Here is a 22,807-nt window from a genome sequence, read left to right on the forward strand (position 1 = left end):
CATCTTTCCTCTGCCAATAGATACTGCATCCTTGGAACTGTGAGCCCAGTAAACCTTCCTTCTGTATGTTGAAACAACATTAACTTTTGGTGAATACTCCTTGTCTTCTATGATGGTTTATATGCTTGGACCAAGAAGTAGCACTATTAGGAAGTGTGGCCTTTTTGGAGTAGATGTGTCACTGTGGGTATGGGCTTAAGACCCTCACCCTAGCTGCCTGGAAGTCAGTCTTCCACTAGCAGCTTTCAGATGAAGAAGTGGAACTCTCAGCTCCTCTAGCTCCATGCTGCCTGGATGTTGCTATACTCCTTCCTTGATAATATTGGACTGAACCTCTGAACCTGTAAGCCAACCCCAATTAAGTGTTGTCCTTTATAAGACTTGCCTTGGTCATGGTGTCTGTTCACAACAGTAAAACTCTTAAGACATTTTTTTTTTCTACTCATGCAGTTTCATTTATACTACTAACTTCTCACATTGTTACAGATATCTTTTTTATTCCAGTAAAATGTGTATTCCAGGCATGTCCTCCATGAAGTACAGCATGATATTAAACAGTGATGAACTTCAGTGTTTCATAATACAAATGTATCTGCTAAGAAATCTGATTGAGAAGCACAATTAGATAGTAGGCATTTTATCTTTGGCCTGAGTAAGACAGACCTGAATCGTCTTATACAAAGTCTTCCCGCTGATCCCTTACTATATCGAAGGTGATTTCTCAAAAACAGGATGCTAGAGGCTGCATGTGAACCAGCTCTCCCAGAACCAACTCCAGGAGGGAGGATTATATCCTCTTCTGAGAGCAGGTTAAGAGGGCAGCTGTCCACCCATTAAATACTCATCCTCCAAAGTAAAATGTTGTTAACATGACAAGGAAAAAAACCTGAGCACCTCACTTTTCTTAAAATTTCTTAGGCTGCTAGAGAGGCACCATGTTATGTGACTTTTAACTGGTCATTTGTGTACGGGCTTCCCAGGAATGGTGCCTGATGCTGTCTGTTCTGCCTCCTGTGGGATGATTATCTGTGCTTCTTGGACTGTGGGTGGCCTAATTGTTTGGCAGTTTTTATGGTCAGATCCATTCTAAAGATAACTTTTATAGCAATGTTTGTTTTATGGGCTATTTGTCACCTTCTCTGAGTTGTTCATGGAAAGCAAATACAGGTTAAAAACAAGCCAATCTATCTTGCTCCTGAATCTGTAACTAATCTTTTCAATCTACCCATGTAATTACTCTGTTTTGCAACTTTGTAATGACTCCTTTTCACCCTTGGAACGAAAACAAAACTAACCAGAAAAACTTCTTACTGCAGCAAACCAGATGGCAGACCAGAGCTTCGTCTGACACAGAAGGCTCCTGGGTCTTCGCTACCGTTTACATTTAAGGTTTATTTATTTATTTTTATGCATATAAGGGTTTTGCTCGCATGTGCATCAGCTGCATGCCCAGTGGCCACAGAGGCTAGATGAGGGCATTAGGTCCCTGGAACTGGAATATGGTTGCTGAAAAATGAGCCCAGGCCACCTCTAAGAGCAACCAGTGGTCTTAACCACGGTCCTCCTCTCCAGGACCTGCTGCTGACACTGCTAAATTAAACAACAGCAGCAAGGAAATCGGGGCTGAGGATGTGGCTCCGTAGGTAGAATGCTTGCCTAAAACGTCTTGGATCCACAGCATTACATAAACCGAGTGTGCTGGCAAGCCCAGCACCCTCCTTCGAAGTGGGGGTGGAAGGACCATGAATCCAAGTTCATCCTCAACTACATAGCAAGTCCAAGGCCAGTTTGGGCTACATGTTTTTTTTTTTTTTTTTTTTTTTAAACTAGAAAGAAAAGGAATCAAATATAAATCCCCCTCCTTGGCTAGCCCAATGGCCACACATACCTAGTGGCTATCATTTAGGACAGTCCAGACTCTGAACTTCTTAGTCAGCACTGGCCAGCAGATGTTAAATTTTACCTCTCTTTTCTACCTTTCAGACCCTCCTTAGAATATTCTTTTCCATGTCGTTGGCTGATTCCCATTTGTCCTTCAGCATAGAGCTCATATATTATCAAGTCCACGGAAGCCTTTCTGGACAAGTCCTGTGTCCTCTGCTCCCCACCAACACCTGACTGGATTGCACAGACTTTGGGGTCTGTTAGAACCTTAGCCACACAACACATATTAGACACCGCTGAGGACAGCCATTTAGCAGCTCTTGTCCCAGTCAGCTGGGTAGAAAGAGCACATGTGCTTCCATTTGAGCTCCCTACTTCCCCTTAGCTTCCGAGAAGCTGACAGAGTGGGTGTGTTGACCTTGCAGGCCCCACCCACCCACCTACCCACTGCCCCTGTGCAAAGCCAAATATCCTCAAAATGGGAGAAATTAGACTTCTGAATGCAAAGCCCAGGATTTTTTTTTCTTTTTAGTTAATAACAAAACAAAATAACACCACTAAATGTATTAATTGCAAGAAACTATGTTGTCTTGAGTTTGGGTGTTATGTGTAGCTCGTACAGTCATCAGGTTTACAAACTTCTTACCTCTGCCTTATAAGGATGAGGGTTATACAACTGGCTGGACCCCCCCCCCTTCAAATAATCAAACACAGACACACAGACACACAGACACACAGATACACACACACACACACACACAGAGCTCATAATCTTACTGTTTAAAATGACAACTTCTGATTACATTTAGATATTTGTATTTTCCCCATGTTTTTTTAAACATATAAATGTATAGTTTTATATCTTGAAGAAATAAAGCCCCCTGTAGCACTGTAGTTACTAAGTTTACTTAAAACAAAACAAAACCCTGACACATTGTTATTTTTCATGTACACTTAAGAATTCAAGAAACGTAACATTTAAAAAATGTTACTTTTAGGCTACTCCCCTTCCCCATTGCTGAAATGCTTTCCTGACATAATACTCAGAGCAGAGACAATTTCCTGTGGCAGACATAGGGGGTGGCCCTTTTCTGGGGCATTAGGGGTAACTGTACACCAGCCTAGCCCAACCCTTGAACAAATTAGCCAAAATTAGGCCCTAGTGGCACCCTGGAATCAGAAGGCCAGGATTAGAGGATCCCCTGGAGATAGGCAGAGGCAAAGCTCACAGGGTGACAGGGTCGCTCCATGAGAGGAAAGGGAAATCCGGGCATGGTAAATGAATAGTCCCATGGGAAAACAGCCACTTCTTAGGGTTGTTGGTGCATCTCTGGAAGAAGAAACCAAACCACTGAGCCATAGGAGGAATAGCCAAATGAGCTATAGGATGCAGAGTTGCTTTAAAGTTTGCTTTCTATTGGCTCATGTGCACTATATGGGCTGCTCTCCATTAGCTCATGTGTACCATGCCTGCCTGCCTGTTCTGGGTACCTGTTACCTCTGGCCAGCCACTGTGGAGGCTGAGCTCATCCTGTGAAGCCTGTGCTTCCTCCGTGTCTGAAAAGGATGGAAAGAGTCAAAGACAAGCAGTGCTCTGTCCTGCCTCAAGCTCACTGAGATCTTACAGAGACGGAGACTGAGGCTACAAAACACACTTGAACATGATTCCAGCTGAGGAGACGCGGCATCTCTAGCTTTTGCTCTTGTGTTCTTCTCAGAGACTCTGCACTGGTGACCCCCGAGGAAGTCTGAGTTCACTCTCCAGGAACAGGACACGAATGCAGCATTGGGAAGAACGGGAAAAGAAATTAAGTGCGTGAGCAGGAAGGCTCCACCTTTCCTTTGGGGACAGAAGAAAAATAAAGACCAGAAGGTCAGCTGGGAACATGTAGCTCAGTAGTGCGTGACCTTCCCATACCACTTGTCCTTAGCCCTCAGCTCACCTCCTGAAAAGCAGGCAGCATGGGACCGGGGCGGGCAGACACCACCCGGGGAAACTCCCTGTGTCCTGAGAACAAAGGTACCCCAGTGTGGCAGGCCAGGCCACCCAGGGTTCATCCTGGCTCTGCACCCGTGGCAGTTGGATTATAACTATCACACTTGGCTTTTTATATGGTCGTTGGGGATCCGATTGCAGATTGATGCGCTATCACAGCAAGCACTGTACCCACGGACCCACCTCCCGCACCTAACAGAGCAGCAGCACTGTAGAAATAATGGCAGCCGAGCAAGGGAAGAAATGAAAGCAGAGTATGAAAGGGGGTGGGAGGGCGCAGTGGTGGATCCGCGGGAATCTTTCCCTGGGGTCTAGTCACCGGCAAGTTGATGTGACATATTAGTGTTTGTGAGTCTTGCTTTGCACAGAGAAACTTGCTCTGGGCATTGTGAGCTGACTCTCAGCTACTCTCTGGCCTTCGGTTCTGTGTGAAACCAGACGGAAGCTTTCTTCTTATTAGGCCTGGAAAACAAAGAGTAAGTCCTCAAAACTCTGCAAAACTACCCTGGCTTTGTTTTTATCTCATTGTAATTGTTTTTCTTTGAAATGTGTTTTGTGTAATGTGCATGCACGTATGCATGTTTGTAGGTGTATGGGTGCACACGTACTTATGTGTGTGTGTATGTAGTGGGGGTCAGAGGTTGATGTGGCCTGTCTTTCTTGATAATTCTCTACTTATGGCAGCAGGGTCTCTTGCTGGACCCAGAGCTCCCAGGTTAGCTAGTGTAGTGTAGGGAAATGCAAGGGAATTCTGCCTCCTGAGCTCTGTAATTACAGGTAGACCACTGTGCCCACCCAACTTTTATGTGAGTGTCGGGGATCTGAACCTGAATTCTCACACTTCCAAGTCAAGTTCTTTATCACTGAGTCATTTCCTTTTTATATTCGAATTAATTAATTAATTAATTGTTTGTTTGTTTGTTTGTTTGTTTTTGAGAAAGGGCTCAAGGTATCCTGGGATGGCCTCTAACTTGCTGTGTAGCAAATAGATGGCCTTGAACTTCTGATTCTTCTGCTTCTTCCACCCAAGTGCTGCGGGTCACAGACTTGCTGCTCCATTATGCCTGCTTTTGTGCAGGTCTGGGGATGGAATCTGGGACGCCATGCATGCTAGGCAACTACTGTACCAATGCAGCTTCAGCCCTGGGCGCTCTCCGAGCTTTGACTATGACTAAGGATTGTACCTTCCCCACTTCCTGATGCTGGAAAACTAAGATAAAGGACACTATTCTAGCATATCATTTACAGGATGCCCTCTGGTCGACCGTAACATTCCCTTTTCTGCTCTCCATTCTAGTGACGAAAGAACCTTCTCTTCCCTGTCCCAGTGACTCCATATTTCAAGCTTCTGTCCCCAATACCTTCTCATGTCTGTAGGGGGTGTCCCTTGCATTGAGGTTCAGCCAAGGTTCCCTACTGGGATCTTTCTTCTGGTTAACAGTCTGGGGGTTGGAGAGGGTCCCACCTTCCTTGTGATCCTGTGTGAACAGGCTTCTGGGCTGGCTCTTATGACCCACTGTAGCTATTTGACCGTGCAACAGTTTTTTTTTTTTTTTTTTTTTTTGTTTTGTTTATGTAAAGTTTGAGAACAACTATTTTTTTTTTGAGAATGATTTTCATCCTCTCTATTGAATCTTTTTCAATTTTATATCATCATAAAACTAGTAAATTTCATGGGTGTGAGATCTCTCTCTCTCCCTCTCCCTATCCCCCCCCCCCCGTGTGTGTGTGTGTGTGTGTGTGTGTGTGCATACAAGTTCATGCAGAGTCCAGGGGGTCAGACATTAGTCCTCAGGAACCACTAACCTTTCGTTTTTTGAGACAGGGTCTTTCATTGGGAGCTGGCTGGCCAGAGAGCCCCAAGGATCTTCCTGTCTCCACTTCCGGTGCTGAAGAGTGCTTTTGTGTTTGTCCTGGGGATTGAGCTCAGGTCCTTGCACTTGCTCAGCAAGCAAGTTATTGACTAAGCTTATTCTCCCAACCATCACACTTCTTAAGAGTAAGCACTGAGGTATTGGGCTGTATAAGTGTGTAAGTGACACATCTGACACCGACCATCACAGCAGCTTTTAAGATACGTCTCTGATTTACAGATGAAGAGGCTATGCACAGGAAACCGGGGGCTTTTCTCAGCACATGCATTGAGAACACAGCAGAGACAGGATGCAAACTGGCCAGAGCGTAGGACAGTAACACTTTATCTCATGTTGACTCCTGGCGTAGATGGTAGGGCTCGACATTTTGGCCTTAGCATTTACCATCTGGATCTCCAGCAATGCCACAACCCAATACTCATGAGCTGTAAGAAGAAGAGGAGTCCTTTTCCCATTTCTAGTGTACTCAGCTCAACACTAACTGCATCTTGGCAGAGCCGACTTCCACCCGGCTGAACATAGGCTGATATATCACCATTTCCTCATACATTCCTGCTATCAAAAAGTAGTTATATCGCTGAGAAGAAGCAGGGAGATGGCCATGGGCACAGTTTTCATTTAGAATGGAACTAGGACTGGTAATAAACAGTGAGGAGAAATTTATAACTTAGGACAGAACTGGAATGTTCTCAGTACTAGGGTACAAAGTATCTTAGTGATGCCCTGTGGAAAGGGGCAGAGTCAGAGTCAGTGGCCTGAAAATAGGAGCAGACTGAGGATTTATGCATCCCAAGGAAGGGGAAGGGCACTAAAGGGTGTGGCATGAGGATAGGAAGAAATTAATTGCCTCTGAATCTTAAGGAACCTGTACACCAACAGACACAGTCCATGTCATCTTATATTAGATGATATGCATTGACTAGTTATTTTTTGTTTGAGCCAAATATGTTGGTGGATCCCCCCCCCCATTTCTCTTCTTTTTTAAAGCAGATGACAAAAACCCAAATTACCAACATTGTTTTAAACCTAAGCTTAACATTACACATTTAAACAATAGTCAAACTGACGAGCTTGCCAGCATCCATGCACAACTAGAAAACATCCTTAATTTACCCTAAACCAGAAATGCGTTACCATTGATGCAGTGATCTTTCCTCACTAAATACTGAAAATAAAATTGAAATATTTCTGTAGAAGATTCGTCTGGCAACGTTAACTTAGTTGGTGAATTTTTACAAGCATGAATATGACTAAGGGAAGCCCTGAGAGAGAGAGCTGCTTTGAAGATTTAGTAGGCTGGAGGCATCAGGCAGCTCCTACTGTGGCATTACGTAATCATAGTTTCTATCAGCCGTAATTCGGCAGGCTGCCCACTGCGAGTCATCTTTAAATTGCGTGCTGGAGATCATCTCTGGAACTTTTTCTGGTCCCTTCGCTCATGAGTAATTGTTTCCTAGAAAACGTTTACAAGCCTCAAATGTTCCTACTGAGCTGGAAGGGTGTGGGCCCACTGGAAAGGCTGGTGTGAGATCTGTGCCTTCAAGGCATACACTGCCTATCTTGGTCACTGTAGAGGATTGTCACCGTCACTGAAGTGTCAGGCCAGGGAGGGGGCATCTGGCTAGGGCTCTGCACAGCCTCTTGCATTGGATTAGGATAGAAAGATGCTAATGGGCTTTGTTAATGTTACCCAGTCTCTTCTCTTTTTATAACCGTCAAAACCAATGTGGCATTTTCTCTTAGTAATTTGTGCAAGTCACCAGAGATGTATATGCCTGTATGTACAATGTGCGTGTTTCTGAATGATACTGGATATTTTGGGCTTACATGCAATTTGTGAAAGTACTAGCTGGAACCCTTTGAAAAGATGATTTTTTAAATGTGGGAGGCTGAGCCGGGTGGTGGTGGGGCACACCTTCAGGTCCAGCACTCTGAAGGCAGAGGCAGGTGGATCTCTGAGGTCAGATCGAGCTCTAGGAAGCCAGAGTCACACAGACAAACCCTGTCTCAAAAAAACCAAAATGGAAAAAAAAATGTAAGGGACTGGAGAGATGGCTCAATGGTCAAGAGAGCATGCTGCTGCCTTTGTAAGAAGAGTTTGGTTCCCAGCAGTCATGTCAAATGCCCTACAAAATTCTGTAGCTGCAGCTTCAGGGGCTCCAACTTCCTCTGCAATGTGTGTGTGTGTGCATGTGTGTGTATAAAATATATGTGCAATTTAGAGATGAAATTCTTAAAAATGAGATTTAATAAAAAAGAACAATGGTTTTCTCCAATGTACACTTTTCAAAATACCCTACCTTGAAAAAAAGAAGAAAAAATGGCTTTCTCAATTTTCTTGTTTTGTAGAATAATCAGTGCAATGAATGGAACTCATTCTCTATGGACCTCACGCCTGTCATCCGTCAATGATAGTAACATTAAGTAGGGTCTTCACACATGGAACATTATGGAAGTGTCGTCTCATCTATGATAGGAAAGGATGAGGTGAGACTGGGATGGTGACAGAGTCTGTGTTTCACCATGTCTTCTGTATGTATATATGTATATGTTTGTGATGGTTAGTATCGAATGCCAATTTGATGCAATCTATACTTACCTTGGAAGAAAATCCCAGCGAGGATCTGTCTCTATTGGGCTGGCCTGTGAGCATGTCTTTGTCTTAATTTTAGAAACTGGGGTGGGAAGACCAAGCCACCATGGGTGGCACCATTCCAGGGGCAGGAGGGTCCTCCATCGTCTCTGTGTAAAGATCAGACTAAACACATGTATTCTCTCGTTGTCTCTCTCTGTTGCTCTGTCTCTCTCTGTTTCTCTTTCTCCGTCTCTCTGTCTCTCTCTGCTAATCTGTGTCTCTCTCTGTTTCTCTTTCTGTCTCTCCCTCCCTCCCTCTCTGACACTTAACAGAAAGGTGGGGACCTGAGCAAGGTCTCGGGCGATTCCACCTTCATAGCACAGCAGGAGTGTTGTGCGTGGCTATCCATAAAAGGCAGGCCACCTTCCCTCCTGTGTTCAGACATCACTTTGGAACCCTACACCGTCATAAGATGTCTCGAGCACTGAGGCTGCCATGCTGGGAAGATGCCCAGGCTGTGTGAAGAGGCTTGTTCTGGCTGGTTGTCCAAGTCAAGGTTTCAACCTATAGATAGAGGCAAATGCCAGACTCAGGATAAAGATACCTTCACATGATTCTAGGTGTTCAGACGTCATGTCCTGCCAGCCGAGGAGCTATCACTGAGAGCTATAAATTCTGTCCAAAGTTCTTACTGACAGAGTATGGGGCTCATAAAATAGTTTATGCTGTGGAGGTTTGGACTGGCTTACTGTAGGGAAACAGATGCACATTAATATCATTAATATCTGTTAATTATGACAGATATAAAAACCAGGAGCCTCATGTGCTCCAGAGTTTCCCCAAAATACTTCTGTGAGAAGCTCAGGCTTCATATTTAAAGTAAGATTTGTTGTTTATTTTTATTTATTTATATATATTTATTTTATATGTATTGATGTTTTGCCTACATGTATGCTTGTTTGAGGGTGTCAGGTCCCCTGGAACTAGAGTTATTAGACAGCTGTGAACCACCACGTGGGTACAGGGAATTGAACCTGGGTCCTCTAGACGAACAGCTAGTGCTCTTAACCACTGAGCTATCTTTCTATCCTCTCTTTTAACTATGTGTAACTATGTAGGAATATGTTCGAATTAGTACAGTTACCTGAGAAGCAGTGAAGAGAGAGGCAGATCCCTCTAAACTGGCGTTACAGGCAGTTGTGAGCTGTGGGGTCTGATGCCAGAACTGAAGGTGGTGTGTACTTTGAACCTCAGAGCCATAACACTACTTGAAAACTTTTGGACCAGCCAGTCTTCAAGGATCTAGCTTCTGCTTCTAATAAGCCCACATCAGGATAGATTTGTCTCTACAGAAAAGCATCTTACCCAGTTCCGTAGATTCAGTTTTTGTCTGTGCATCTCCCAGGTGTTGAAGTCCAGGCTTCCCTTACCTAAAAGGGTGGAGAGCTAGTCTAAGATCTATGAAAACACTGTTTGCGGAAACCTAACATCATCATGAGTGATATTTAGTTTCATTGTCAAGCAGACTTCATAAAGAGTCACTTGTGAAGTGATTGGAATTGAGAGATGGCTTACATCAGGTTGGCCTCTGGGCATGCCTGCAGGGGATTGTCTTGACTGACCTTTGTTAATGTGGGGGGAAACTCATTCCACTGTGGGAAGCACAGTTCCCTAGGAAGAAGGTCATGAACTGTGTATGAGAGGAGAGCAAGCAAGCTACTGAGTATCATCTGTGGAGTGACTTTTCTCTGCTTTGGAACACAAATGTGGTGTGACTGTTTTAGGTTCTTACCGTTTACCTGGAGTCATGAGCTTTTAGTCACTTTTCCTTTTAGTCTCTTAAAAATTATTATTATTATTATTGTTTTTGAAATCTAGTATCTCATTATGTAACCCTGGCTGATCTGGAACTCTCTATGTAGTATATAAAGATCTGCCCACCTCTGCTTCCAGACTGCTAGAATTTTCAGCATGTCTGGCCCCTGAGATGCTTTTTGTCAGGGTATATTTATCACAGAAAGGAAATTAGTACAAGATATCCTTGCAAAAAGGGAACATTTGGGCATGGATGTTGATGCCATAATAAAGAGGAAGGTAGAGACCGGAGTGACGCGTTTATGGGTCAACAAGGGCTTCTTGCAAAGCGCCACACCCTCACAGGCCTCAGAAACCCATTAGGGTGCTGATGCTCCCACGCAGAACTGAAAAGCTTGGGGTGGTAGTGCGCATCCCTACAGCCTCTGAAGTTAGAAAGCTAAGTCAGAGCTTAAAGCTGAGCTTCAGGCTGGAGGGGGGATGGCAGGGGAGGTGGAGGGTGGTGGTGGGGGGGGTGACGGGGTAGGGTGGTGGTGGGTGGTGATTGATGGGGTGGGGTTGGGGGTGGGGAGTGGCAGGGGGGGGTAGTGGTGGTGGAGGGGGAGGTACACATTGAGACTTTCTCAACCCAAAACCAAGTGAAGAAACTGAGATGTTACATTTCTTTCTTTTATTTTTTAAATTGAAAATAGATTCTTCTCTCACAGAATACATCCTAACCACAGTTTCCCCTCCCTCCACTCCTCCTAGTTCCCGCCCCCCCCCACCTCCACTCCCCCTCTGTTTCTTCTTCAAGAAAGACCAGGCCTCTAAGAGAGGACGGCCAAACAGGACAAAACAAGATACAATGGGACAAGGTGAAACCTTCATACTGAGATTAAACAGGGCAACCCAATAGGAGAAAAAGCAGGCAGAAGAGCCACAGACACACCCACTTTTACAAACACAGGAGTTAGGAGCGCCACAAGCACACCAAGGAACAGACATAACACACACACTGCAGGCTCCCTGCTTGCTGCTTCAGTGTCGGTGAGTCCACGGGGGCCCATCTGATACCATTGTTTCTTCAACATGGTACTTAGACCGAGCCGCAGGTAGCTTTAGGTTTGGTTTCTGCACCTGCTGGACCTCCAATGCAGAAACAGGACAGGTCCTGAAATCACCCCCAATGAAGCCAAGAGTGGCCCAAGTCACATTACAGATTTAAATTATTAGAAAGAAATTTAAATAAGTCTTAAAACCCTTAAAAATATTTCTCAGATTGCTCCATAGGCTCCGGCCAGTTCATTTATATACATTTCTAGTCCCTAAAGCACCTACAGAGTATTGGATACATTTTTGTGTGTCTTTCCCTCTCCCCGTGCACACATAAGACTGCAAAGACTTTCAAACTGCTTTTAGGTGAGTCCTGTAACGGTGTCTGGGAGTGTGGTCAGTGCTGCTGAAAATGACATTGTAAAGCTTTTAGAGTCACCTTTAGGTGATTTTGTTTTTGAGACAAGGTTTTGATATATAGCTCAGGCTGGCCTCAAACTTGGGATCCCTCTGCTGAGTTTAGAGGTCTGAGCCATCATGCCTGCCCTTTTAATTTTATAACTTTATCTTAATTGTTTATTGTGTTGGGATTCTGTAAACCCCACCTTGCAGTTACCTGGCAACGGTTAGGTATGCTCCATCCCAGTTACTTGACACCATAAAAGGGGCTGCTTTCCCCTCCTTTTCCTCTTGTGTTTTTGCTCTTCGCTCTCTCATTCTCACTCCCCTCTCATCTTCTCTCTTGTCCCTCCTCTCTCCATTCTGCTCCTCCACCCCCACGTGCTCATGGCTGGCCCCTGCTTCTCTACTCCTCTCTTCTCTTTCTCTCTGCCCCTAATACCCCTTTAACTCTCCTCCCTTGCCCTGAATAAACTATTCTATATCATTCTGTCATGTGGCTGGTCCATCAGGGCGAAGGGATTCCCAGCATGGATTCCCCAGAGGTATCCCCTTTGCCCCCATGCCTTGAGGCACCTCCATGGAGTATATTTCCCCCTTCATCTTTTTCCTAACATTGGTGCCAAAACCCAGGACATCTCTTTTCTTTTCTATATACAGCATCATATTAGACTTTCATTTTTGACATAGAATCTTGATCAGATCTAAAATTGAAGTGGTGAGAAGTTTCTGAGTTAGATTATCTGATGTTTTCTAGCTGGTTTTCTGTGCTCGAGACTTTTGTTTGCTTGTTTGTTTGTTTTTTCTGCCAGAGACTCATTTTTTTTCCCCTGAAGATTGGCAGAATTTAAGTATCAGGAGATCACCTACTAGCAAGTGGCAGCAGCGGTTTCCTCAGCCCACACCAAAGCTTATTTAGTTAAATTAGCTATTTAACTCCTTGTGGTAAGGTTTACTATACCATCTGATACTACTGTTTCTTCAACATGTTACTTAGACTGAAACATTTTTGCAGGTAAGTGCTTTAATTTAGAGTGTGGAGGCACAGACCCAAGGGCCACCAGCATCCTGCTGTTTCTCGATGTGTAAACAATGAGGAAGATTGTCAGGCTGACTCTGCTATTGGCTCACAGTGCCAGGAAAGGTTCTGAGTCACAACCACAGAGTAGGGGTCCTGGAGAGAGCTGATCAAAACAGCCTTCTGATTCTAAACAAACTCGTTTCTGCTACAAACATTCGCAGAAAAGCCCCATGACACAAACATGCTAAGGTTATTCTACATGGCTTCTTACATATTTGTTGAGATTGTCGACCCCATGAAGGATTTTTCATCAAGAAGTTTAAATTACTTCTCTCATTCCTGTGATAAAAACACCCTGTAAAAACAGCTCTGGTTTGGCTTTACAGTTCTAGTGGGTGCCGTTTGCCACAGCAGGGAAGTCACAGCCACCAGAGCCTAAGGTGCTGAAAGTTATGGATCTAGTCAGGGAGCAGAGGGAGATGTATGCTGGCCCTCAGCTCACCTTAGCCTTTATTCAGTCTGGCCCTCCAGCCCATAGATTGGTTCTGTACACCTTTGGGGTGAATCTTCCTGCCCCAATTAACCTCATCTGGAAAACCCCTCACAGGCAGGCACAAGGATTTGTTTCCATGGTGATTCTCAACCCAGACAGACAGACATCAAGACTATTGTAGAATCACAACCTAGCCAGACAACTCAGCCGTACAAATACAAGTTGTCAGCTCTTTCCACTTAGGTCTCAATGTATTAATTAATCTCAGAGTTAATCCTAGGGTTAACTCAGCCTAAGAAAGATGCCTGAAGCCATCCAAGCATCACTGAGAGTATATTAACAAAAATCACCCATGCCATCTGTGTGAAGTTATAACAGAATTCCCAAACCCCTTACAACTCAGGGAAGGAAAAGTGTGTGTCTGTCCTATCAGAATCACTTCTTGGAAGCTCATTTTTCTAGATTGTAACCGTGGATTAAATATAGAGCGCAAAATGTAAATGTGAATCTTTTTTTTCAAGGTTTCTTATTCCTGAAATTTGTAATAAAATCCAAACACTTTTAAATTTACTTGTTTATTTAATTTTGAGACAGGGTCTTGCTCTGAAGCTGGGCCTGGCCTTGAACTCATAACCTCCTGTCTTAATTTTCCAAGTCAGATCGCATATGTAAGCCGCAATGTCTGGTTTCAAACACAGCAATAGTGTAAGTGTGGATGCTAGCTGACTTGAAATAAAATTAATTCTCCAAGGAACTAGAAAGGGACAGTCCATGTTTTGTTTGTCTCCAGAATCTCCAGACCAATCAGAATGGCCCTCTTGGTGTAGATATTTGATAGTATTATTTCTTACATGTATATTGTATGTAAACTATTAAAAAGTAAAAAAGAAAAACCCTCATTTATTTATGCCATGCTTACTCATACATGTGCTCATCTGTGTATTGCTGGGTTCAAATAGGTTTAAATTTATATTTACTTATTTTTATCTTATTCTGCAGTCTAGACTGGACTGGAATTTACTTAGCCACCCCAGGCTAGGTTCAAACTTGAAGCATCCTTCCCTTGGGTTCCTGAATGTTGAGCCTTTCAAGTGTTTTCACATATGAATGCCAACGTATAATCTGTATTCATAGATTGGCGTGTGAAGAATCATGTGACTAAAGAAAAGTGTTCTGCTTTCTTATGTAGGACGACATTCTTACACTGTGTCAGACTGTGGAAGTAGCCTGTAGCAGTTTGCAGATGTTTCCCCTAAGTCTTGGGTATTTGAATGTTCGATTCTCAGTCAGTGTCTGTTTGGGGGAGGATTAGGAAGTGTGGCCTTACTGGAATGTATGTCCCTGGGGAGGGCGTTGAGGCTTCAAAAGGCTACCCCATTCCTGCCTCCTGTTTGCAGTCTGAGCTATGAACTCTGACTGCTGCTCCAGCCAGCATGCTGATTGCTGGCTACAGTGTTTCCCTGCCATGACGTCTTCTTACCCCCTGGAACCTGTAAACCAAATAGCTCTTTCTTCTGTAGGCTGCCTTGGTTACGGTATTTTATCACAGTAACAGAAAACTAAACCGTGTGCCCGCCGCGTCTCAGATTCACTTTGGTGACTTTCCACTTGCACATTTACCCCTCTTCTCGAATGAAATGCCGGCCAGCAACCGTAACGAACCACGTCATTTGCTTAGCCTCATCTTGTCTCGCTATTCCACGTGAAAGAAAGTTCTGGAAGACAGAACATCGGAGGGTGTTAAGTTGGTGGCCTTTTTCTCGTGTGCACTGCTAAGAAAGCCATACCCTATGCAACCTATACTCTGAGTTTTGTTACCTAAAGTGCTCCCAGAGTTACCCGTCAACGAAACCTAACTCACTCAGCCCCTCCAGCCACACTCCCTGTCCTTCCTCATCACAATCATCCTTCCCCAGACAGGATTACCAGCCACATGATTCTACACAGAAAGTACGTGTGGCGAGTTATCAATAGTAATCACTATTTTTTTTAACGCCTATACAACGTGTAAAATGGTCTTGTAGTGGGATTCTGTGAGGTGTGCTTACTTAGGGCAGTGTTTCTCAACCTTGCTAATGCTGTGACTCTTTAATATAGTCACCGTGACCCCCAACATAGAATTAATTTCACCGCTACTTCATGGCTGTAATTTTATAAATTGTAATGTAAATATTCTTGGAGATGGAGGTTTGCTGAAAGATTCAAGGCGCACAGACTGAGAACTGCCGAATTAGAGACAACCTCCCTGGCTGCACGGGATCGTTCATAATCCTCTAAGTAACTACCACTATCATCATCATAAGGGGTATTTAATGCCGGTTGAGCTGGAGAGCCGCCACTATACAATCTGATTTGGCAAACTTACAAGAACTGTACTCTGGATTATACATTAACTCAGTCATTACATAAATGAAACTCCAGGGACACCTTAGGTAGATGCAGGACAGTGAATTCAGGAAGGAAACAATTTGTTGCAATGATAAAAACCAGCTCCAATGGTAAAGAGTGAATGAGCCTATGTCCTGCAGCCCAGAGAACCTTGGGAATGACTTAAGAACAAGGAATATGCATGAGATTTAAAAATAAGCAAGAAAGGATGCACCCCCAAGTTATGTTACAAAATGACTTTATTTTTATTCCTATACACTACATAGCGAAATAACATTAAGATGTTTCCTTTCATGAACATGTATTCTGACAAATCAATGATCAGTCCTTTTTCTTGGCAGTCCAAGAAGTTTGTCAGCACTCGACAATCTGAATGCACATGAACATAGTAAACGAATGCAAACCCAACACGAGCAAGCACATAAGGCATGGGGTGTTGACCTCAAAGAGCCATGTGTTGGGGGAACAAAGACACAAAGGAATCCACTAGAAACCACACAGGCCAGGTGTGCAGTAAACACTTGTTATCCAGTGTCCAGGAAGCCGAGGCAAGAGAATCTCAAGTTCAAGGTTAGCCTGTGTTAAAAAGCAAGACCCTGGCTCAAAAACCAAACCAGACCCTAAATACATAGTGGCTGCTATCTGGTAAGTCAAACTGTCCAATGTTATACATCCCTCTGATTAAAGAATAATTCCTTGGGGGCAGAGAGAGACTCTCTTCTCTCCTGCTCAGATAATCCTAAGAATGCCATATTTATTAGTGGGTGACTTTGGGAAGGGGAAGGTGAGCAGATACTTGTTTGGGAGGCTGGTAAACTTATCAGACTGAAGACTGAGAGCTAAGTCTGAAAATTCATCGCAGCTCTAGGTAAGACTGGGGTTTCTTACTATGTCTCTAAACAGAAAATGTGTAAACAGCCCATAGACTCTACTAGAAGTCTCCTTGGTTGTAGCCATTATGTTCACTTGAGTATGAAACCCTGTTGTTGAGATTCTGCCTTAATGTAAACTCTTTAATGGAGTCCTAACTAACTCTGAAAAACTGAAATTATATCAACAAGATTTGAAAGAGTAGTGCTAATAGATTTTTGTATCAATAAGCCATAAATGTTATTGTTGAAATGCCAATACTGTTGATCAGGTATTTAGTATGAAGATCAGAGAGTGAGATAAACTAAAGCCATAAACCAGCATACTGAAAAACCAACCAACCAACCAACCAACCAACCATCCAACCCAAACCAAACAAAACCCTGGGATTCTTTTGTTGAAAAACCCAAGGAAGAGTCCATGTTTCAGATCTTTCAGAGCCTATGATCAAAATGAACATCCTTGGGACAGGGATATTTCCAAAGAGCCTGAAAAGGCAGGTCTGCTTGCTGCTTAGGGCACCATGGAGACCACTGGAGTTCACTGTTACAGCAGGCAAGAGCTGGGCAGGCATCTCGAAGAACCTCATCTACACCACAGATTTTATGTCATGGAGAATTTTGATATTCAAAACGAGATCAAATCATGTAATAATAGCACACAATCCTGTTCCAAGGCATTACATCCTTAGGTGCAAACTTTACATTAATTAGTTTGTGAGTGTCTTGTGTCCGTGTTCAGGCTCTGGCACCTGCCAGAGGACAACTTACGGGAGTTGGTTCTCCCCTTCCACCGTGTGGATCCCGACGAGCACTCTCAGGACCTTAGGTGGATGGCAAGTGCCACTTCACCACAGAGTCCTCTTGCTGGTCCCTTAGGTGGGGTTCTATTAGGACCTTCCAACCACAGCACCACCAGACGGCAGTTCTGCACACTGTTAGTAAGCCTCACTGTGCGGCGTGACCACCTAGCGCTTGAAGCCACCCCCCCGGAGGACAGATATACAGATGGCACATTTGTGATTTATACAGCAGTTTGTTGGGAGTCGGAGGCTGGACAGAGAGCTGATCCTTCTCAGCAAGAGCACTTGGAAAACACACAGAGAGAGGAGGCAGATGGCTTCTCTGCACTGAGTTAGATCGGAGAACATTAGAAAAGCCGGCAGTTCAGGCACCTGAGTTTCCCGTTGGAAGGCTGGACAGTAACTGAAAGCATTTTACTCAGGAATTTGAACAGAAGCTTACTGTATTAAAAAGGACGAGAATCAGAAAAGTCAAACGCTTTAGAGTAAGAGGCTTTGGGAGTTTTATAAAATCTAACAGAAAGATCTATGAATATTTCCCTCTTAGTTCAAAGAAAGTCTTGGAATTATACTGTTTTATCGAATGTTATTTACAACTTAGGTTGGGAGTGAGCCTTCTGAAATCATTATGAAAATAAATCAAGTTATTTGGAAGCTTGATAAAATTGAATTGTTGGCTATTTGCTTTAGCTATGAACCCATATGGGATTTTCAGTTAATGCCAGAGAAAGACTTCAGTATAACTATGTTATTTAACTTGAACAGGTCCCTTTTGAAGGGTGATGTTAGAAATAACCCGAAGTTTTAACAATCGAAACAGTGCATTCATTGGTTCAATTTCCATTCCAACAACAGACAATCTGCCTGTAAGTTCTTTAAGACAGAGCTTTTCTGAACATGACACAGGGTTCATATCATTCAATATTCTAAAATTGAATATTTCTTCATGTAAGAAGTACAACCTTAATAGTACTTCAAAATATTACTACTTTAATTCCAGGTTTAAAGAAGTCATGACTGAAACTTTACACAGAAGTCAGAAGCGCTTGCACACGGCTGGCCCTTCACATGAATGTTTGTTGCTCGTCTTCCACCCACAGGGATGAATCCTGCTCCTCTCGTCTGTCTTGTAGCATCAGGTCACTAAACTCAGGCTCCGGACACAGTGCTGGACAAGAGCTTCGTCACTGAGCGACAGCCTCACAGTTCTCTAGTGTTCCCAGACATGCCTTGCCCGGGTCTACAAGTCTCAAAAAAACAGGTCTGTTCAAGGTCACGGGGCCAAGAAAACATTCTTTAAAACAGGGTTTCAGAGGTCAAATCATCTTCCTACTTCCAGGGCTCAATGTTTTTCCTTAGGCCCGTCGGTGGACTGTACTGCTCAAGTCTCCACACTAGGCTGCATTTTTAAGAAAGGTTCAACACAAGCTTTGCCAGCCACCAGGTGGAAGCCAGTGCTAAGTGAAAACACTCGGAGGTTGGTCAGAGGACCCAAGTGAGATGTAATCTTAAGCAGAGGGCCAGGGAGTTCTCATGCTTGGTGGCACTGGCATTCACACTGAGCGCAGGCTTGGGGAAGCTGACGACTGTGCTTACGAATACAGTGGGCTCTTTTGTTCGGCAGGCAGAAAGTGACTCAATATCTCTGTACCGGGTCCGAGGAAGGGGTGGGGCCTGCGTGGAATACATCAGCTTTTCAACAGAGTGCCTTAGTAGCGAGATTGTTTTCCATTGGATCCATCTACATATCAAGGCATCGAAAATGATTGAATTACTCAAAACAGGCTTCTAATTCTATGATTTGAAATTTAATTATCTGCTAGAATACTGAAATAAATCTAATTTCCCTAAGGTTGTATCACATGGCAATACTGAGGTGGATGGGGGTGGTGGTGGTTGTACTTAATTTTTTGATGACATATTTTAAGATGGTGGTAAAAATAAGCATCAGTTAGACAGCAAATGATTCATTCACGCAAGGACGGCAACCCTGCTTTCTTCACCCACTTAAAAACCCCATCTGAGGTTAACTGAAACTTTTCAGGAAATAACAGAATTAACCCCAGAAGCAGGGGGTTTCTCGGGTAATGACAGTGCACCTGTGTGAACTCACAGTCTAAGTTTCCTAAGGGCCACCACCTGACCAGTGAGGGTGGCGGCTGACACTAAAGCAGCTGACACAGACTCCTTGCCTCAGTACACACGATGAAACACCAAAGGCTCGGACAAGTAGCAAGAAAATAAAGATGGCGTTGGCAAAGTATCTTTACCCATTTAGAGTATGCCAAAATGCACGCAACCTATGGATTCCTTTCCTTTTACAAGAACAAACTCAAGTGAGAAGGCAAAACCCAGAGCCAGATGGAACTACCCATTCCTGCTGGCAGAAAGCAGTAACAGATGCATCAGCTTCCAGGATAAATAAAACTTTAAAATATTAATATTGAAAAAATACAATTAAACTTTTATTAAAAAATACATACTCCTTACTCAATCTTTGTGTACATTTTGTCTTGTGTGGAAAAGAAAAAAATAATAATATAGGAAAGGCATTAGGGCTACCTAATTCTTTATATTGTATTTGGTAGAAGCATGTTTCAGTCATACGATGATGAAAAATAAGTTAGTCTGCTTTCATTTGCTCCCGGACATCTGAGGGCAGAGTCTCAAACAGAGCATCTTCCACAACCAGCCCAGCTCGCTTCAGAGCCCGGCAGTCTCCCAGCTCAGGAGGGAGGACCTCGAGGTGGTTGCCTTTGATGTCTAAGTAGGAAAGAAATAGCAAATTTCCAATTTTTGGTGAGAGTACGGAGAGGCTGTTTTTCCCAATCTTCAAAGTTTTAAGTTTCTTGCAGAAGTAGAGTTCATCTGGGAGGCTCTCCACTTTGTTACAAGTGATGGAAAAATACTGTAAACTTTGCAGAACTCCGATTTCAGGCGGGATGAAGCGGATGTCGTTGTAGGACAGGTCCAGGTATCTGATTTTGTTGCACAGGAAGAGGTGGGACGGAAGCACCTCTACTTTATTGTGGCTGAAAAACAGTCGCTCCAGGCTGGTCAGTTTCTTGATGTGCTCTGGGATGTAAGCAATGCTGTTATACCACAGTTTGAGTACAGTTAGCTTTCTCAAGTGCTGGAAGCTCACGATCTCCTCTATTGACTTCAGGTTGTTCTCCTTCAGGTCCAGCTCCTGGAGACTGAGCAGGCTGAACACGGCGTGGGGAATGCGCTCCAGGTCGCAGTGGACCAGTTCCAGCTCGGTGAGGTTGGTCATCTTCTTCAGATTGTTTAGCATCACCAGCTTGGTGCCGTCATTGTGGACACACATCTTCTGGAGGTGGCTGGACACATCCACCACAGCCTGAGGGATCTTGGAGACGTTGCTCTTGATGGAAAGGATTTTAAGGCTTTTGAGGTCCCGGAGAGACTCCAGGGTGACATTTTTGGAGATGTCGTGACTCAGAGAGCCAACCAGATAGAGCTCTTCCAGATTCCGGAGGCCATACATCCAGGGGGGCAGCTCCCTCATGTCATCAAACTTGACGCTCAAGACCTTTAGATTCTCTTTCAGGAAGGAGAGTGCAGCGCTGTGGATCTTGACGGAGCACTGGTGGAGGGAAAGCTCCTGAAGGTTGTCTAGCTGGGCAATGGTGGCGGGTATCATGACATTCTTAATGATCTCCAGCTTCAGAGACTGCAACTCTGTGATCTCAAACACGGTGTCTGGGAGGCCAGACAGCATGATCAGAGGCAGCTCCAGGCGGTTGTGGGCATTCGTCTGCAGCTTCTGGCGCAGTTTGTCAGGGGTCCATTCATTATTTAGATTGAGCTGCTTTAACTTGTTCTCGCTGACTTCAGACAGGAACACTGCAAACCGCTTGGAATAGAGAGGGTCATACTGGTCTATCATATGGAGCATAAAAGCAAAGTCGTTTTTCACATCCGGAATGTCGTCGATTCCAGTCTCCTGCCGGACATACTCAAAAGAGTATTCCCTCAGAGACCGGTAGAACAGCCAGTATAAGGTATAAAGGCACGTAAGGCCGTAGATGCTTACAAAGCACAGGTAGCAAAAGGAGAGCTTGGAGAACAAATGAGCCATGGTGTGATTGCAAGAAAAGTTCTTATAACCCGTCATGTCCTGGATGTCCACGTTACAGTCCACTGTGAACTGGACTTTGGAAACCAGAGCACTGTTGTAGGCGATGATGATTAGGAACTTGATAACCTTAAGCACAGTCTGTCGCACGTACATGGCATACAGGATGTCACCTTCTTCCACGTGCAGCCTGAACTTCTTCACCTTCTCAAATAAGGCCTTGGCCTGCTCGCCTTCCTTCTTGTCCAGAGCCCCCGCAGTCGATTTGTCAACCACGAACTTTTCAGGAATTGACTTGAGAGACTGGGACTTGACCAGGCTGCCTTCGGGGCCAGACTGGATGGTGTTGGACCTGTTCATATTGTTCTTTCTATTGTCTTTCTCTTCGGAGTCCTCGCCAGACACTTCGGAGAGAGCCCGTGTGGTCCACGGGGAGTCAAAGCACTTCCCCAGGATGGAGATGAAATGCTCGATTTTGGAACTGGATCCAGGGAACTTGAACCAGAAGTTGCTACAGAGCATGAAGACCAGGGTGTGGATGAGCACGAGGTACGGGAAGTACTTGGCATACCAGTGGAGGGCTCGCTCGTAGCACATCTGGTTGATGAAGCTGTACTGCTGAAGGTCCAGGTCTGTCTTCAGTCCCTTCATCTCCACGGTCGCCGGGTTGGTCGGAGAGGGTTTAGGTGGGGGCAGGGGTGTGGTGCTGATAACCGCCTGGGAGACATTGGAGAGCGAAGAGTGGTTCTGGGCAGGCTGCACTCTTTTCGGGAGGCAGATGATCTTGTCTTGCATGACCTGAAACACAGAAATAATAGTTTCAAATTATATTACCCAAAGAGCTTCTGTAATGTCATTAGTGCCAAGAAAGTAGCAATAACATCCAATAAACGTCCATTTCCCCTGCCTAGGGAACATAACATTCGACTCCAGTACCAAGACCTTATTCTGCGCTCGTGTCACGGGGAAACGAGATATGGAGGATTGACACAAAGCAGCAGCATCGTCAGGACACGGAGCATGTCATAGCATCGTGAGTATTTAGGGAACGTTCAATATTTCTAATCTCTCTATTTCTCCGCCTCAGTGAGGATCAGTACATGCCCTTATGGGAGGCTGCTGGCTCTGGCAAAATTACCTGTCTTCTGAGAGACGCGTTAATGTCGGAAAGAAGAAATGTGGATGTAGTTCCTGGTCCTCCTGTTTACCCCTCTCCTCCACCCACGTTGCACACCACAGGCATGATTAACATAACCAGCTCTGATGTAATGGAGCTCCCACGGAAGCATTCCCGAGTTCTTTAGAAAACAGAGCAAATCAGTTTGTATCTCTAGAAGCCCTGTGTTTGGCGATTCCGTAAGAGCAAGGGCCTCGTCGTGACAGCCAAGGTCTTTGCACTGATCACAGAGGTAGAAACTGAACACATTACAAGTGGCCCTGCAGCACAGTGTGTGACTACAAGCAGGGGATGGGGCACAGGGAGCCCACCAGACAGACCCTCAACGCTGAAAACCAAGCCTTGGTGAAGCCCATGCTGCCCAGATGTATACATGCAG

The 22,807-nt window shown here is 44.4% G+C and overlaps 1 protein-coding gene across 1 annotated transcript in view; it reads right to left on the bottom strand.

Annotated features, from left to right (window-relative positions):
- Positions 1-15,727: 15,727 nt before the first annotated feature.
- LRRC8C (leucine rich repeat containing 8 VRAC subunit C) overlaps positions 15,728-22,807 on the bottom strand; it is an 80,317-nt gene continuing 73,237 nt past the window's right edge. The window contains exon 4 of the mRNA XM_080925279.1: positions 15,728-22,049. Coding sequence (XP_080781405.1) covers positions 19,776-22,049 — 2,274 coding nt within the window. The 3' untranslated portion in view covers positions 15,728-19,775. The remainder of the gene's footprint in view (positions 22,050-22,807) is intronic.

This window comes from Micromys minutus (assembly GCF_963924665.1).
Source record: "Micromys minutus genome assembly, chromosome: 11".
Taxonomy (NCBI): domain Eukaryota; kingdom Metazoa; phylum Chordata; class Mammalia; order Rodentia; family Muridae; genus Micromys; species Micromys minutus.